General features: G+C 56.7%; 2 protein-coding genes across 3 annotated transcripts in view; one reads left to right on the top strand and one right to left on the bottom strand.

Moving 5' to 3' along the window:
• The window catches only part of HIP1R (huntingtin interacting protein 1 related), a 28,955-nt gene extending 25,365 nt beyond the window's left edge, over positions 1–3,590 (top strand). For both annotated transcript variants that reach the window (XM_059140019.1, XM_059140020.1), the window contains one exon: positions 1–3,590. In XM_059140019.1, coding sequence (XP_058996002.1) covers positions 1–30 — 30 coding nt within the window. In that variant the 3' untranslated portion in view covers positions 31–3,590.
• The window catches only part of VPS37B (VPS37B subunit of ESCRT-I), a 25,779-nt gene continuing 11,513 nt past the window's right edge, over positions 2,916–17,181 (bottom strand). Inside the window, exons 2-4 of the mRNA XM_059140032.1 lie at positions 7,063–7,234; positions 5,619–5,701; positions 2,916–4,783 (exon numbers count right to left, since the gene is read on the bottom strand). Coding sequence (XP_058996015.1) covers positions 4,286–4,783; positions 5,619–5,701; positions 7,063–7,234 — 753 coding nt within the window. The 3' untranslated portion in view covers positions 2,916–4,285. The remainder of the gene's footprint in view (positions 4,784–5,618; positions 5,702–7,062; positions 7,235–17,181) is intronic.

Here is a 17,181-nt window from a genome sequence, read left to right on the forward strand (position 1 = left end):
CTCGACAACTACTCCCGGCTCAGCTCGTAAACTACTAGGCTCCCGAAGGATCCCAGTGGGGAGGCTAGCGGGCAGGCCTGGGCCTTGTGTGGCCACCCCGAATTGGCTCAAGAGCCTCCAAGGGGTGCAGCCCCCTGCCCCATGGCCAAGTTCAGTGTCCCTGAGGCCCCCAGCCCTGGCTGAACCCAAAGGATCAGAGATCTCGGCAGTTCTCCGGGACGTGAGTCTTTCTGCAGCGGGCACTCGTGGGACCAGCCAGAACCGAGCAGGCCTGAGCCATGGGCCTTCAGGAAATATATGGAACATTTGTAATTTCCGGAGTTAGAGCTTTCCTTCATGAGTTTGGATTCACCCTGGGGAGCAGGGCCCCTGGAGAGGGTGTCTGGGCAGGACCTCCCCTTGCCTTTTGAACTCAAGGTCTGAGGTTACTAATGAATAACAAATCCCTGTTGGCTGCCAGGGACCTGGGCAAGATGTCCCCTATCTGTAGCCTTCCTGGGGCACAGAGTCCTTGCAGATGGGCCCAGGGTGGTCTTGGACAAAACAGCCCTGGTTCAGGGTGCCTCCCTGCAAAGCATCGGGGGCGGAGCACAGAGTATGGCCCTTATGGGGGGTGGCAGGCCGGGCAGTGCGGTCTGGCACAGGTGCTGTGCTGCTGTCACTCCCGGAATCTCTTCTCCCATCTGTGGTGACCGTCCTATTCCTGGTTTTCATGCCCCTTCTTCTGCCCTTGAGGCCCTGTTCTGCGGGTTGCCCGTCGCCCACCCCCTCCTCACCGCTCCCCTCCTCTCAGTCTAGCCCACCCTCCTAAAGGCCTCCCCAGCTCAGACACCAGAAGTCTGGGAACTAGGACACCTGCGGGCCATTCTCTAAGCCAGAGGCACGTTGTGCCCCCAGGAAGCCTCCCCACCCCCCAGCGCCCGCTCCCAGCCGCCTAGTGGCAGTCCCACTTGGAGGATTTGTAAGAACGTGTGTTCTTTGAGTCCCCACCCTGACTCCAGGGAAGTGCTGAGAGAAAAGGACCAGCACCGTGGGCCCCAGAAGCTTCCCTGTCCCCCTGCCTCCCGGCGGTCCAATCCCAGCCATGTTCTGGAGAGGGGCACAAGGCCCAGCTTTTCTGCTTTGCCTTTAGTATTTCCTTGTTGGAAGAGGCCGATGGGCAGTAAAACGCACGTGGACCGCTGCCACCGCCCTCCAGTGAGGGGCCGCGCCTGGGCTGTGCGTTTCTCCGGAGCCAGAACGTGGGACACGGGTTGGGAGACCACTTAGCTTCTGCAGGGGACAGAGCGCTTGGAACCACGGAAGAGCTGCTTCTGGTTCTGCCAAGAAGTGCCCTGGCCTGCGTCCTGGGAGGTTTGGGACTTGAGGTCCTGGGACGGACGCCAGTGTGGTGAGTCGTTGGCTCGGGGCTTTCCGCCCCGGCCTCCCCGCTCCGCCAGCCCGCTCCGAAACCATGCTGTTTTGTGAAGGGGAGGAGTGACCACGGGGTCCCAGCAGTTAAGAATGTCCCCCGGCTGGGGCAGTGGCGGTGACCCCGACTCCTCATTGGTCAGGCTTGACTGGTGCAACCACACCCAGCCTCCCCTCCGAGAACCTACCCGGCCTCCGGGCTCCCAAGAGCACAGCTGGCTGTGCGGCCGCGCTTTCCCTGGGGATGCTGACGGCTCCCGGCCTCGGTGCGCTGCCCGCAGAGCGAGCGTCTCCTTGCCCCGCAGGCCCCAGCACTTGTGGAAGCGCCACCGTGCAGGCTAGAGAGACAAGAGCCCCACTCCCTGGGCCTGGCTTTCCCATGGGGTGAAGTGGGACCCTGCCTCGCTCCAGGCTGGTTGGGAGGTCGGGGTGGGGCTGTCGAAGTGCTCTGCAACTCCCTGAACAGAACGATGGGGCCGGAGCCTGGTTCTCATTTGTAAGGGAAAAGTGCTTCAGAACGACGTCAATGCAAGAGGCCCGGCTCCGCCACATACACACCGCGCAAACAGCCCCGCGTGGACTACACTCGCTCAATCCGGAGAACTGCTAGCCTGACTCAAAGCGAACCTGCCACTGGAAGCCCTGGGGCCAGACCTCTGCACGCTGCAGCTCCCCACCGTGCCCCCCCCCCCTCCCAAACACAGGGGCCCGCAGTGGGGAGGCCAGGATCAGACAACGCTGGGCTGGTAAGAAGCCACGGAGCGCACGGTCCCACCTAGCGAGTGCCCCCCGCAGAAGGCTACAAATCGAGCTCGAAGCTTCCTAAGCAGCCACCAGGGAAAGAGCAACTGTCAGACCCAAATACTCAAAAGAGCAAACAGATTCCTCAGGCAGAGCCGCCTTCTTCCTCCCAGGACCACCCCAGCGGTGTCCCTCGCATGTCCTCCTGGAGCACAGAGGGGCAGGGGCTGGCAGCCCCCCTGGAGGCGGCGGCGGCAGGGAAGCTGAGCCTGGCGCTCCTGTTCCGGGGCACGCAGTGAGGAAAGTCCCTCCCAGGGGGACGGGGGGGGGGGGCACTGAGGGGCTGGCGGGGTGTAGCCCTGGAGGCAGGGTCCCCCTCCCAGCCTCAAGAGGGAAGCAGCACCTACCTCCATCTGGGACCTTGCGGGGGGCTCTGGGCTCCAGAACAAAAGGTCCCCCATTCAATTCTGTCATTTGAAACAAGCAGTCAAGGGCCTGAGTCTCCCTGAGCAGTGCCGTCTGTGCTGGTGATCCGCAGGACAGGGCCTGAGAGACTGAGCCCAGAGGCCCAGGGCAGAGTGGGGACCCTGTGGACCCGCTCTCCCCCCATTCTGCCCTTTACTCCGGGCTGGGGGGAGCGGGCAGCAGCACAAAACGCTCCACGAGTGCTAGGGCCCCCAGTCCAGGCAGACACTTTGACGCAAGTCCACCTCCCTCTCGGAACTGATCACGGAGCGTCTAGAACCAAATACAGGACAAGCCCATAGCTCATTCCGTTTATTACGAAGGCTCCTCCAGCTTTACAGCCCCGGCCCTGGCAGCGCTGTCCCCACATCCACACCGAGCTCACTTGGCAGGGCAGTAAGCCAGCCCCTGGGGCATTTCAGCAACAGTACAGGGGTGTCCCTGCCCAGGGGCACTGAAGACAAAGCGTGGTGGCCTCACCCCCGGCCTGCTGGGACAGACCCTGTGGAGCTCTGCCGCCGTTCCGCTACCTGGGCCGGTGAGACCCCAAAGGGCCGGGAAGAGCGCGGGGTGTGGCAGAGCGTGAGTCTGTTGGCACCATCCGATGATCTGGGCGCAGCGGAGAGCTGCTGGGGTCCCTCTGTCCCCCCTCCTGCCCGGAGGCCCCCGCCGAGGAAGAGACCGGCTACGAGGATCCTGGTCCATGGTGGGACAGGCCGCTTCTGCCAGCAGCACCCCGACCAAGCCTCTCGGGGAACAAAGTCGCTCGTGGGAGCTGCCCCTCCGCCCGCCCAGCTGGGGGCCTGCAGGGGAGCCGAGCCGGCCCCTCAGTGGCACCAGGGGGAAACTAAGGCACAGCACAGGCACCCACAGGAGACCATACACTGCTTGTAAAAAAAGGAAATGGCATTCACTTCTGTACTTCACTCTGCTCAAAAGAATATGTGCATTTTTATAAAGTTTCCCTGAATGGTCTTGTGTCCAAAAAGTTTTCTTTGCCAATATAAAACAGGAAAATTAGACAAAGTAAAAATACTGGGGGGGTATTTCTCTACAGTCAGGGGGGGCTGCGGCGGAGGAGGGGGGAGCAGGGCTCATCGCTGTGCAAGGCCCAGCTCAGACCCTTCATCTCCGGCCCAGCTGCCAGTCACCCTGGCTGTGGGCCCAGCGCCGACGCCGCACGGGGCTTCAAAGCATCCGGGTTTGGGGGAGGGGGGACTGGCCACCCCTGCCCCCCAGATTCAGTAAGCACCTTCCAGGCGGCCCACCTGGCCCACCCTGACCAGGGACAGCAGTGTGTGGTGGGCGAGCCCGCGTGGCCCAGTCTTTTCGCAAACGAAGCAGAAACGATGGAACATGCTCATTAAATGAACCCACGAGGGGAGGACCCGGTTCCAGGTGGGGAGGGAGAGCGCTCTTCCCCAGACAAAGTCCATCAACGCTCCGAGACTTAGAAATCATACCGAAAACAAACCCACGCGACCGCGGGGGACGCCCTGCACACACCACCTCCGGTACCAAACCAGGTCCTATGGCTACTTACCGCTGACCTACTAGTTCTAGAATCAAAGGGGTGCGCTGGCCCAGGGCACCGGCACCCTAGTCCTCACCGCCTGTGCGTGCAGAGGCCTGGCGGCAGGTGCGGCCTCCCAGGCAGGACGGGGGAGGCTCACTGGAGGATGAAGCCGGGCTGGTGTGGCGGCAGCCGCGGTGGGGGTCTCTGGGGGAGAGCGGGCGGGTACGGAGACACGAACTGCGCGGAGAATCCTTGCTGGGGGGGCAGGCCCACACGGGGGGGCAGGGGCGGGCACGGGGACCCCGGGTACGGGAGCGCCTGTCCTGAGCCCATGGCAGCGGTAAATGGCGTGGCCAAGCGTCCTGCAGGCACCGGAGGCGGAGGCGGGGGGATGCGCCGAGGTAGCATGGAGGGAGGCCCGCTGGCCTCTGAGGTAGGGTAGGGCAGGGGGGCGGCGGGCACCGGCTCCGGCACCCTGGGCAGCAGAGGGGCCGGCACAGAGGCCTGCGGAAGTCTCTGCCCCTTCAGCACCAGCTCCTGGAGCTTCTCGATTTTCACTCTCCGCGTGTGGGCCAGTTTCCGCTGGCTCTGATAGACATCGATGAAGGAGTCCAGAGGAAGCTCTCCGTCCAGAAACTTCTCCGCCATGTTCTGAAAGCGGCAGGAGAACGGATTACAGGGATAGGTCGGCCCCCAGGGAAGGAGGCTCCCTTCACCGCCCGGGCAGAGGCGGCCCCCAGCTCCTTCCACCCGGCCTCCCACGGGTCCCACCCGCCGCGCGCTCCCCGCCGCAGACCCCGGGCCTCAGAGGCGGCCCCCAGCCCCCTGAAGAGAGAAGGGGAAAGAGGCGGCGGGTCCAGGCCACCGGCCTCGCCCCACGAGCTGCACACAGCAGCAGGCCCGAGGGGGAGCCAGCCTTAGAGGAAGCGGGCTCAGCCCCGAGCTGCTGGGCTTCGAGGCGCACAGGAAACCAGCCTACCCGCTTCCCACGCTCTCACCGAGCCAGCCGGAGCCGGTTCCTTCCTCCCGCCGGCTGCAGCCTCACAGACACGGCCCCTACAGGCTCAGGGGACCAAAGGCAGGCTCGTGCCCACCAGGGCCCCCACCCAAGCCCAGCGGTGAACTCGACCACGCGGCTGAACCTGGCAACGTGCCGCCCACCTCAGCTTGCTAGGATTGTGCAACGTTTGACCCTGACTCAGGCCGTATCCCTTAGTGAGGCTCTAACCTTGAGTGCTCCACGGCCGCACTCGCGGATCGGAGCCCACGGTCCTTGGCCACCGGCCCGGCCAGCGGGACTCACAGGACGGTGTGCACCCGCCGCTGGCGCACCGGACCCACTACCGCCCCCTTGCTGCAGAGCAACGGGCCGCCCATAAGCTCCCAAAGTGGCCCAGACCCTGGCAACTGTGCTCTGGGCGCCCCCCCCCCCGGTCCCCCCCCCCCCCCCGTCCCCCATCCCCCCCGCCCACGCTGGCGGCTTTACCTCGGTGTCTTCCTCAATCTTGGCCCCTTCGGCCTGCAGGAGCGCCAGCAGCGTCTCCAGGGAAGCGCGGCTAGACTGCTGGTCTGGAAGAAGCAAGAGGCATGATGAGAGGAGGGGGTGGCCGGGCCGCAGCCCCCAGACTCCGCGCCCCCCTCCTCTCAAAGAGGGGCGCGCTTTAACTGGGAAGGTAGCAGCCGGCTTTCTAGGAAGCAAGGCCTTAAAATCCAGGAGGAAGGAGCACACAGGACAAAACGGGACAGACTCGGGGCTGCGCCACGCATCCCACACCCCATGTCACTGTCACTGGCCCTACAGAGGCTTGTCACCCAACATGTGAGGGGACAGGAACCGCCCCACACAGATCTCGGCTGTAATCATTTCTGAGTGGTAACTTATATCGAGCAGGAGGAATTTAAGCCCAGGACCTCAGTTTTCTTGACAGTATAAACCCCAAGCACCACCACCCAGGTCAGGATACAGAACACGCACAAAGGCTCCCCAGGCCGGCTCGCAGAGACTGCCCCCGAGGCAGCCCCGATGCCCGGTCCTGCCTGGCTGGGAGGCTCACGGGAACACATCGCAGGGCGAGCTCTGTGCTGGCTCCTTCCCCCCCCACACCGTAGACCTGAGACCCCCTCGCCTCCTTCAATGTCCACTGTGAGGAGACCAGAACTCACAGACCCAGCCTTCTGCACACAGACATGTAGGCGCTTTCCACACTCAGCTTTACCGGCAAAGTTACCAGGAGCACCCTTGGGCCCGTCCGTCTCTGCCGGCGGCACACCCGGGCCTGACTGGCTGGGTCAGAGTGAGCACAGGGTTCCTTCAGGTAGGTTCTGCCAAACAACTTTTCCCAAGGTGCTTTTTACCAATTACATCACAACGTACGTCCTCCGAGGCAGGAAAGAACCCCTCTGTCGGGCTTGCCTCCGAGCTTGCACTGGGGTGGCACAGACACTGAGGGCGACCCGGTCCCAGGCCTCCCGTCCGCCTCCCTGAAGGGCGGGCTTGTACCCCTTCCTTCCTGCCGCGTCCCGGAAAGCCATGCAGAGCACGCACGACCCCATACTCTGTTCCTACAGCTCCGTGATGACCGTAAATCTAAGTGTGACATTAAGATGAAATGTCCCCACGTCCTTAGGAGCACATCTGAACACTAACCCTGAGGGCCTGGCCCACAGGAGAGACATCTGGTAAACAGCATGATTCAGAACATGACTTCTCTGGGCTGTTTGGACAAGGTGAAATTTTGTCTGAAAAGTGGCTCAGTCTCTTCTCTAAACAGGCAGAATGATTCTGTAAGTCCGCTTTCTCTGTGGCACGAGCCAGGGTCTCCGTCTGAAACTTTCCCACAGGAGCGCCGCCCTCCCGGCAGCCCAACAGCTTGCAAACGTGCCTTTCCCTCCACTCTTTATTCTTGCAAGGATCACCCTGGAAAAGTTACCTAATTTGGTCTTCTTTATCTGATAGGCTTCAAAGAGAACCTGGAGTTCCTGGTATTTTTGGGTCAAACGTGCTTTCAGGGCGTCGAGCTGGGGCTGGTACAGGAGGTTTCCTTCTGCCAGGCTCCGGTTGCTGGCGAGCGTCATTTCTTTGTTGAGCTGAACATTCTGCGTCTGCAAGGAACACGGCACGATGAGAACCAACGAGTGTCAGCTCACTGACGCGTCCCCCGGGGCTCCTGACACCCGCCCCCACCCCCCACACAGCTGCCACATCCGCCTCCCTTGGCCTCGTCCCGGCCGAGACCCTGAGACCATATGCAGGCCACTCCCGGCCCAGACTCCAGCCCCTCTGGGTTTCCAGGGTGGACCCAGCTCCCTGTTCTCAAGTGCAAAGCCACTTCCGTTCCGACAGCTTGCGGACGGGCGGCCGTGTGACTTGCACAGGCTCTCTGCTTCACTAGCGCGCGGGGGCTGGGACGCCTTCCTCCTCCCTGTGCTTGCAGAGCTCAACAGCTGTGCGCATTCAGGGCTAGATCGGTTCCAAACCCGTTTCTGCGGCTCCACGGGAAGTTAGGGAATCACGTTTAACAGCGGAGAACCAGCTGGCATGATGTCAATCCAGGCTCAGTCATCAGGCTTAGAGATCAAACACGAAAGCCTGACGCCCCCAGGAATGAATTCCGCTTACAGGGACCCTGCTCGCTCTCCCACGCCCACCTCTGGCTCCTCCTCGACTCGGAGGACAGCGGGAGTCCTCCCGGCTCCAGATCCAAGGCTGGGGCTGATCTGCCTGTCCCGCGTGACTTGGGAGGAAGCCGTGGCGCCCCAGACCACAAGGGTGAGGGGAAGCGGACGGGTCTGAGACAAGGTGAAGCATTCCTAATAAAACTCAGCAAAGCTATGCTTAAAGAAAACCCCAAACACAGGGGCCGCCACCCGTGCTGGCTGGCGACCAGCCTCCGCCACCACGGCCTGCCCTGGCAGCCGTACCACGTGGGTCTGAGGTCTCCACGGGGTACCGTCCTGCGCGCTGTGCTCGGAGCTTCCCAGCAGCCCGAAGCCGCCACCTCGTTTCCCCCTGGAGATCTGCTGCCGCCGCACCCAGGCTGTTTTCGCCGACTTCCTTCCTCCGGACAGTCTGGGTGCAGATTTCCCACTGCGCGGCCTCCTGCTCCGGCCAAGCCCACCCAGGGGGCCAGCCCTGCTCCCAAAGCGGTCTGCCCCCGCGCACCCATTGCACGCGCACCCTGGCCCCCGGTCCCCACAGCAGACACGGGGTACCTTCCACACCCACGAGCTGGGCCAGGGCCCTAAAAATTCGGCTTGCCTTAAAACGGGATTTAAATTCCCACAGAAACTTGAGCCTCTAGCTCAACGCTACAACGTGAGTGCAGCAGAAACACCCTCTCCTGCTGCTTCTAGCCGGCAGGGAGAGTCTGGGGCCCTCGTGTAGTGCAGAGTTCTGGGAGCCACTGCACGAGAGGCTTTCCTTCTATTGTAGCCAGCTGAAAGAACAAACAAACATAAACCTTTTTCTAGTCCACTCAAGAGCACAGCTCAGCAACTGCTTTTAAAACTAAACATGAAGGGGCGCCTGGGTGGCTCAGTGGGTTAAGCCTCTGCCTTCAGCTCAGGTCATGATCTCAGGGTCCTGGGATCAAGCCCCGTATCGGGCTCTCTGCTAAGCAGGCAGCCTGCATCCCCACCTCTCTCTGTCAATTAAATAAAATCTTTAAAAAAAAAAAAAAAAAAACAACTAAACATGTAACTACCATGCGATCCAGAAACTGTACTCCTGGGCATTTACCCCTGGGGAAATGAAAACTTGTGTTTACACAAAACCCTGTGCGCAAATGTTCAACAAAGCTTCATTTGTGACAGCCCAAACCCCGAAGCCACGCAGCCATCGTCCACCAGGGGCCGGCCGGCCGAACCAAGCGCGCCCCATCCACGCCACGGAACACCGCTCAGTCCTAAAGAAGGAAGCCTGACACACGTGGCAACCTGTAGGACACTCCAGGGAACCAGGCTGAGGGCAGAAAGCCAGCCCGGGGCTCACACGCTCGAGGAGCCGGTGTCCACCACACTCCTGAAGGGGCAGCGGCAGGAATGGAGACAGCTGAGTGGTCGGGCAAGGACCTCAGGAAGAAGGCTCACGGGCACGGGATCCGCCCTCCTGGATCCGGACAGAGTCAATGCCACGGCTGTGAGGCTGTGACACACGGGATCACTGTAGTTTCTTACAATCGCTTGTGAATCTACAACTACCTCAAAATTTAAATTATAAATCAAGAAGCCGCTGCGTCTCTCTACAGCCCACCCCCCACGGCCGCGCCGGCACGCCAGACTCATCTGACGGCTGAGAAGAGACAAGTCTTCAGGGCCCCAGCCAGGCCCCAGCCGCCGGCACTGGGCATTCGGACTTGATCTTCAGCCTTCGTTCAATAAACGCTGGCTGGGCAACGGCTACTTGCCAAGCCGAAGGAGGCGCAGAGCGCTGAGAGGAAGACGCCGCTCCTACAGGCCCAGGGACTCAGTCGTCACAACCGGAACGGACCTCAGCGACCTTAGCCCGGTTAAACGGAACGGACCTTGGCACGCCCTCACCGCTGGGGTGCGGGGGACCTGGTCCCCACCTGCCCACCAGCCCTTTCCTCCACCGCCTCCGGAGCTCAGGTCTGCTCGTCCCACGGGCTCCTTCTCACGGGGCCCCGCGCCCATGTCGTCACTGCCCCTGGCGACAATCAGCAAACAGGAAATGTGTGTCCCCGCTCACGGTCTCCCCCCACCGAATGCTAACACAGGCAGGGGCTCGGTGTGCCAAGCACCTCCCAGGAGTCCCACCGTAGGGCTCTGCTGACTGAGATCCTTCCCTACCCCCGAAGCCGATCACTGGAGGCCAGGTCCCGCAAATAAGATGGATCATATCCCGTAGAAGGGGGCACAAAGCTGTGTAGGACAAGCACCCAATGCCCCAAACCCTTGATGCAGACAGGCCCCCCCGGTCAAGTCCTTGAGACCGAGGCTGGGGGGGCGGTTCTCACTCTGGATCTGAGGTGAATTCTGGAAGCAGGGTTTCCATCTTCAGCAGAGGCATGGCTGTGAGCAAAGATCTCTGCAGGGACCATGGAAAGGCGCTGGCATCCCAAAGCGCCTGCCTCCAGCACACAGTAAAGGACTGCTCTTGCGCAGTGCTCCCCCGTGGCGGCCGGGCCTGAGAACCACCGGAGGGGAAGGGGTGCTGGCTGGCTCAGACCCACCCCCAGTCAGCCGAATCCTCCAGAAGGCCCAGGCCTGGGTCCAGCTACACACACTGCTCTGGTCTCCGTGTATAACACAGCTACAAAGAAATCTTATTCTCGCAGTGTCTTAGAACAGGCCAAAAGCACATCTCCCGTGTGTTAGCAAGTCCTAGAAGATAGCAGCCCAAAGCTGCGTGGCTAGGATCGAAGGGCGCTCTGCTTGCACAGGACGCATAAAGGCTGGTGTAAGCCGCCAGCCAGCAAGGGCCAAATCAAAGGACAAGTGACACCCGTCACAGGCCGTCATTTGTTTATAGCCTTTGGGTGTTCAGATATTTTTACGTCAGTAAATACCATTAAGTTCTGAGTGGCCACTCAGAGCACACCCATGGCTCTCTCCAAGGGACAAGGCCAGGACAGCTTAGAAGCCTCCGCTAAAGCCAGCCCAGCCCCGAGAGCCTCAGAACACGCCCGGGACACTGCATTCATACAGAAACACTCTTTCCTCTGTAACACTCCTTTCTGCTGCTCAGATTAGAAATGGGGAGGAAACAGCCAGTCTTGTTCCATCATTTGCAAAGCAAAGGCGACCTCTCCGTGGGGAGGCGCAAGCACACTCAGCAAGGCCCAGCGACAGCCAGACAGCCACTGTGGGCGACACCCAGCCCAGCCCCGCACTTCCCATAAGAGCCCAGCCTGGGCGCCTGACTGGATCCGGGCCATGACCCAGAGAACGCCTGCAGGGGTCACCACGGTGCAGGAGGCCGGTCACAGGGCCACCAGACCCCGGGGACAGAAAACCGTGCCGCCGATCTCTCCATGGTTCTCATGAGCCTTTTTCTCAACCACAGAGAAACCCTTTCAGGAAGCAGCCCCGCTGTGGTAAGGACACGGTTTTAATCACGGACTCCACTTCAGTTTCTTTTTTCTGCTCCTAATCCCAGAAAAACGAGATGCAAGACAGTAGCCTGCGGAGCAGCACCCCAGTTCTCTCCTTCCTGCCTCTCCCTCCACGAGCGGTCTGCACCGATGTTCACGCCAAGTTAACAACAGCAACCTCCCAACGATTTTCTTTTAAACTTTCCTAGTTTTCCTTGTACATGGTACCTAATTCACTACAAGCATGCATGAGTTTACAGGAAGAAAGTTGTTTTTTAAAAACAACCTGTTAGTACTAGAACCAGAAGAGCAGAGGCTCTAGAAAAATAAGCTATTTCAAATTAAAAAAAAAAAAAAAAAAAGGTGACACAGGTGAAGGGGATTAAGAGATACAAACCTGAGTTCCACATTTGTGTTGGAGGCGGAGAGTACAGCAGAGGGAACACAGTGATACTGTAACAACGGGGGAAGGGGACAGCTGGGGACCACGCTGATCCTGGTGGCTGAACCATCTGCACACGCGGCCCGCCTGAAACTGACGACGTTACAGGGCAGCGGTGCTTCAGCAACAAAGGACCATCGACCACGCACACGCACACACACACACATGCGCGCACACACACACACACATTTCAGAAAAAGAAAACAGGACACCTGGTGACTCAGTCCTTAGGCAGCTGCCTTCGGCTCAGGTCGTGATCCCAGTGTCCTGGGATCGAGTCCTGCATCGGGCTCCCTGCTCGGTGGTCGGTGGAAAGCCTGCCTCTCCCTCTCCCACTCCCCCTGCTTGTGTTCCCCCTCTCTCTGTGTCTCTCTCTGTCAAATACATAAATAAAATCTTTAAGAAAAAAGAAAGAAAGAAAAAGAAAACGAGGTAATTTAGACATGCTCGTCCAGGCAGAAACGTGAAGACCCCTTTGTCTCTGGAGATGCTCACGTGGATCCAGGAAGGTCTCGCATCCCACACGTGCTACCTCACACACATGCCGTTCTGTCCGAATCTGGGCTGGGGAAGTGTAGTCAGAAATAAAGCTGGTGTGGAAGAAACCTTATCAACTGCCCTCTGGGTGACACGCGCATCGGTCACCGATGCGAGGCACAGGGACAGAAGCAGCCTGTGCCCTGCCAGCTGGCGCTGGGTCGGGAGTCTGAGATCTGCGGAGGTTTCCCAAACCAGACGCTTCCACAGTGTACCGTGGTTTGGCAGTGAACTGTAGACTCAGGATGACGGCGACTGCTCTGAAGCATGACTGCCCATCACTGCAGAGAAACCGGCGACACGGAACACACGCAGGGACACCTCAGCCGGCAGCCGGCTTCACACAGCGCCAGCCTCCACAGTGGAAACTCAGTCCTCCCCCACCAGGAAAGCAGGTGGGAACGGGCGGGCGAGGGCACCACAGGACTGTAGTTTTAAAACGCTCGCAAGTTTCAGGACCTCAGGTACGGCTTGTAACAGCCACAAGACGCTCCAGCATAGTGGTGCGTGGGGTGTGTGGGCTCATGCGTTCATTCATCAGGAAATACCAATGAAGCACCTGCTGCGGGTTCTGGGGAGCCAGTAACCAGAACAGTCTGTCCTGACCCTGAGTGCAGGCGGGCCCTGAGCATCATGCTGCCCACCTCCAGGGGGCGCCAGACTCGCGCACTGCCGCCCTGAACACGGACTGCATTTGCTCTTCAAATAAATGGCTCAAAAGAGAAAAGAACAACAACAAAAGTCCAAATAGATACGAACTCAAAGACTTATGTTACTGGTGATGTGAAAACTTCATGTTTCAACAGCGTTTGCTAACATTTATTGAGCACCTACTGCATGCCTGGCATTCTGCCACCTTCTCTTCATGCATTTAAGCCCCTCAGCGAAGGAGAGGCCGATCTGCCACCATTTTACCCAGGAAAGAAATACAGTCTCAGGGAGGTTTGAGAGAGCGGCAGAGTCTGGCATGCCGGTGAGTAAGCAGAGTCACGAGGTGCAGTGTCGGACACTCCCCCAGGGACCTTTTCTGCGGATTATGGACCGCATCTACCAGCCACGCACAGAGCAGATCTACTCTCATTTCCCTATTTTCAAGTTCTAGGGTTCACTCATCTGAATTTCTATCTTTTACTTACCTTTTTATTGAGGATATTTTCAAACACGAAGGGAAAGTAGAGAGAGGACTGTTAACGAATCTCTGTACCTCGTCCCGGGTTTGACAGTTACTGACATGTGCCCGCCCTGCTTCATTGAGGTACTCCCCACTTTTTTTTTTTTTTAATAAAGATTTTATTTATTTATTTGACAGAGATCACGAGTAGGCAGAGAGGCAGGCAGAGAGAGAGGAGTAAGCAGGCTTCCTGCTGAGCAGAGAGCCCGATGCGGGGCTTGATCCCTGGGCCCTGGGATCATGACCTGAGTCGAAGGCAGAGGCTTTACCCCACTGAGCTACCCAGGCGCGCCCCCCCTTTTTTAAAGATTTTATTTACTTATTTGCCAGAGAGAGACAGAACAAGTAGGGAGAGCAGCAGAGGGAGAGGGAGAAGCGGGCTCCCCGCTGAGCAAGGAGCCCAATGGGGAACTCGATCCTAGGACCCCGGGATCATGACCTGAGCCACCAGGCACCCCACTACTTTTTTCCTCAAGTATTTTATTTTATTTCTTTATTTTTTAAAGATTTTATTTATTTATTTGTCAGAGACAGAGGGAGAGAGAGCGAGCGAGCACAGGCAAACAGAGAGGCAGGCAGAGGCAGAGGGAGAAGCAGGCTCCCTGCCGAGCAAGGAGCCCGATGCGGGACTCGATCCCAGAACCCTGGGATCATGACCTGAGCCGAAGGCAGCTGCTTAACCAACTGAGCCACCCAGGCGTCCCTCCTCAAGTATTTTAAAGCAAATTTCAGGCATCTTATCATTTCACCCTAACTTCAGTGTGTATCTTTAATACGGAAGGACTTTATAACAATACTGCCATAATCACACAAAAGTTAACAATAACTCTCTGATCTCAACTTCTGCATGTGCTGCTTCGAGCCCTCATCTAAGGAGCTTCTGCCTCGTCCGGCTGACCTGAAATCGTTTACACAGGAAAAGCAGGACGACTGCTTATTTCCACTGCAACCTCCCCCCAGCCTGAAAGCAACTTTGAGAAGCCTGAGTTAACGATGAAGTAACCTCTGATAATAATAATAAGCTTTCTGGGGAGCACCTTTATTAAGTAATAGGTTTGTATATTTTACAGGTTTCAGTTAATTGCAGCCAGTGATCCTCCTGACGCTCGAACTGCACTACCGGTGGGAGACACTCAGCTGGGTCCCCAGCGGCTGGACAGCTGCCCTGCTCTTAAGTAGAACAAGGGCTCTCAGACCTGTGTGTACATGTGCTGCCCCCAGTCTGGACCAGCCCCTCTCAAAGAAATGGTGGGAAATTCATTTTCATTTTTGTATTTTCCTCTCCAAATAAAATTAAATTGAAAGCTATCCATAATATAAAGATGAGGGGAAAAACAAAACTTAGCTTTTGTACTTCCTGCCAGTAGAAAACGTTCAGTTGCATTAAGACGACACACAGGGGCACCCGGGTGGCTCAGTGGGTTAAAGCCTCTGCCTTCAGCTCAGGTCATGGTCCCGGGGTCCTGGGATCGGGCCCCACATGGAGCTCTCTGCTCAGTGGGGACCCTGCTTCCCCCTCTCTCTCCGCCTGCATCTCTGCCTACTTGTGATCCCTGTCAAATAAATAAATAAAATCTTTAAAAAAAAAAAAGACTACGCACAGCAAGCTTATGGATCAGATGACCAAAAGGCTGGCATGTACTCAGCCAGGTTAATCTCTCCTTTTATTGTACTAAACTTGATCTAGCTCACCAATTAATCTCAGGGTAAAATCACCAAGATCACACGCAATTTGAGTGTAGGCTTTACTGTTAGAGCTTAGGTTATTAGAAAGCCCAACTTCATCTTCCGTTCATTCAGTGAAGACCTTGCCAGTGACAAAGCCCTCGCTCTCCAGTCTTCCAAGTACATTCAGGCTTTTGATCTCGTAATCCAAGCCCACAGGACCTCAGAGCTGTGCTGCAAATGTAGCTTAATTCAATCCGAAATTAAATGAGAAAACCTAACAGCTGAGAGCTGGACTATTTAACACGTTAACAAAATTAAAGATCTGAAAACTCAAAAATACAGTGGAAGGACTATAGAACATTATGAAACTTCCCTAAAATACAACCACCTCGTGGGTTGTGTGAAACCATCTCCAAGGCTACAGCCTACTTGGGAGAGAAAATTTACTGGCTGCTTATCTAACGTTCCACCAAAACAACCTGCTCAACACAGTAAGCGTGCTAGATTAATAAAGGTTGCTATTTTTGATTGAAGGTATCAAAATCCATAAGATGAAACTTGCTGCCCTCAGAAAGTAGCAGGCAACCAGACAGAGACAGGAATGATCCCTTCCATATGGACCTGGCTCTCATCTTTAAAATTAGAATGTCACTGCAACTAACCATAGAAATGCAAAAGGCTAGGTCTGAAAATAAATGGACTAGTCCCAGAGAAGAATTAGCTTTCTAGTTCTGGCAGGTTCAACATACCAGGGTGCTTTTGTTTTCCTAGAAGACTTACTTCCTAACATTCACAGGGGTTCGGGACCTCCCTACTTCCTGGACTTACATGGATAATGATGTCAACAAGAAAGAAATATAATAGGTGTGACCGGTTCTGATAACTTGTCACCTGTGAGAATATGTTACTTTCTTAGGATCGTGACCTTGTAATTCCCGAGTACTCTGGGGAGAGGGAGGAACAGAGGCAGGACAGGAACACCCAAACCAATCAACATGTTGACTGCCTTTGTCCCTGTCTCCTAAAGGCAAGGGGCTTGTCACACTTGGTCCTACCGAATCAATGTCGGCTAGGGAGCCAGGGAAGCCATCGAGAAGCCCTCAGTCCATATTTCCTTTCCCAAGATTGTATTTATTTATTTGACAGAGAGAGATCACAAGTAGGCAGAGAGAAAGGGAAGCAGGCTCCCTGCTGAGTGGACAGCCCAATGCAGGGCTCCATTCCAGGGCCCTGAGATCATGACCTGAGCCGAAGGCAGAGGCTTTAACCCACTGAGCCCCCCAGGCACCTCAGTCCATATTATCAGAACCAATTAGCTGTTGGTCAGCTGAGCGGTTTGGTTAAAGCCGTAAATCAGTAAACACACAAAATTTTAAAGAAATATATCTGTCCACTTCTTCATTCAAGGCAAAACTCTTTTCCTAGAGAAAGGGTCTTCTAGCTCCAGTTCCAGAAGTTCTTTTTCATCCAGACCACACCCTTTGATGTGGAGGGTTTAAGCACTGGCCATGGGAGACGAGGGCAGAATCCTGGAATTCCGTTCCCCGCAGCCTGGTCCGTCCTAAGTCACTAGGGCCCCGCTCGGTTAACTCTTCAAAGCCCTCAACTCCACCTTCTCTCCTCACCTTTTCATCTATGGCTCATCAGTTACCGCAGTATTTAATGAAATTAAGTTAATTACTGTAAGAAAACCAGAATAGAGGGGTGCCTGGGTGGCTCAGTGGGTTAAGCCGCTGCCTTCGGCTCAGGTCATGATCTCAGGGTCCTGGGATCGAGCCCTGCATCAGGCTCTCTGCTCGGCGGGGAGCCTGCTTCCCCCTCTCTCTCTGCCTGCCTCTCTGCCTACTTGTGATCTCTCTCTGTCAAATAAATAAATAAAATCTTTAAAAAAAAAAAAAAAGGAAAAGAAAACCAGAATAGAAAGGTCCTCAACTCTCAATAAGTACATTACCGCAGTGTGGGAGCAGAGATGTCCAGACAGATGATCATGATCATGGGGGGGGGGGCATCAATCACTATGTCGGATGGAGGGGAACACCATAACGGGGACGCTCTGGTTAAGTGAAGAGAGGTCAATTAATAGCTTCTACTGTAATTTTATTATTTTATTTTTTTTAAAAGATTTTATTTATTTATTTGACAGGCAGAGATCACAAGTAGTACGATTTTTGCTTTAACA

The sequence above is a fragment of the Mustela lutreola genome, chromosome 11, assembly GCF_030435805.1.
Source record: "Mustela lutreola isolate mMusLut2 chromosome 11, mMusLut2.pri, whole genome shotgun sequence".
In the NCBI taxonomy this organism is placed as follows: Eukaryota; Metazoa; Chordata; class Mammalia; order Carnivora; family Mustelidae; genus Mustela; species Mustela lutreola.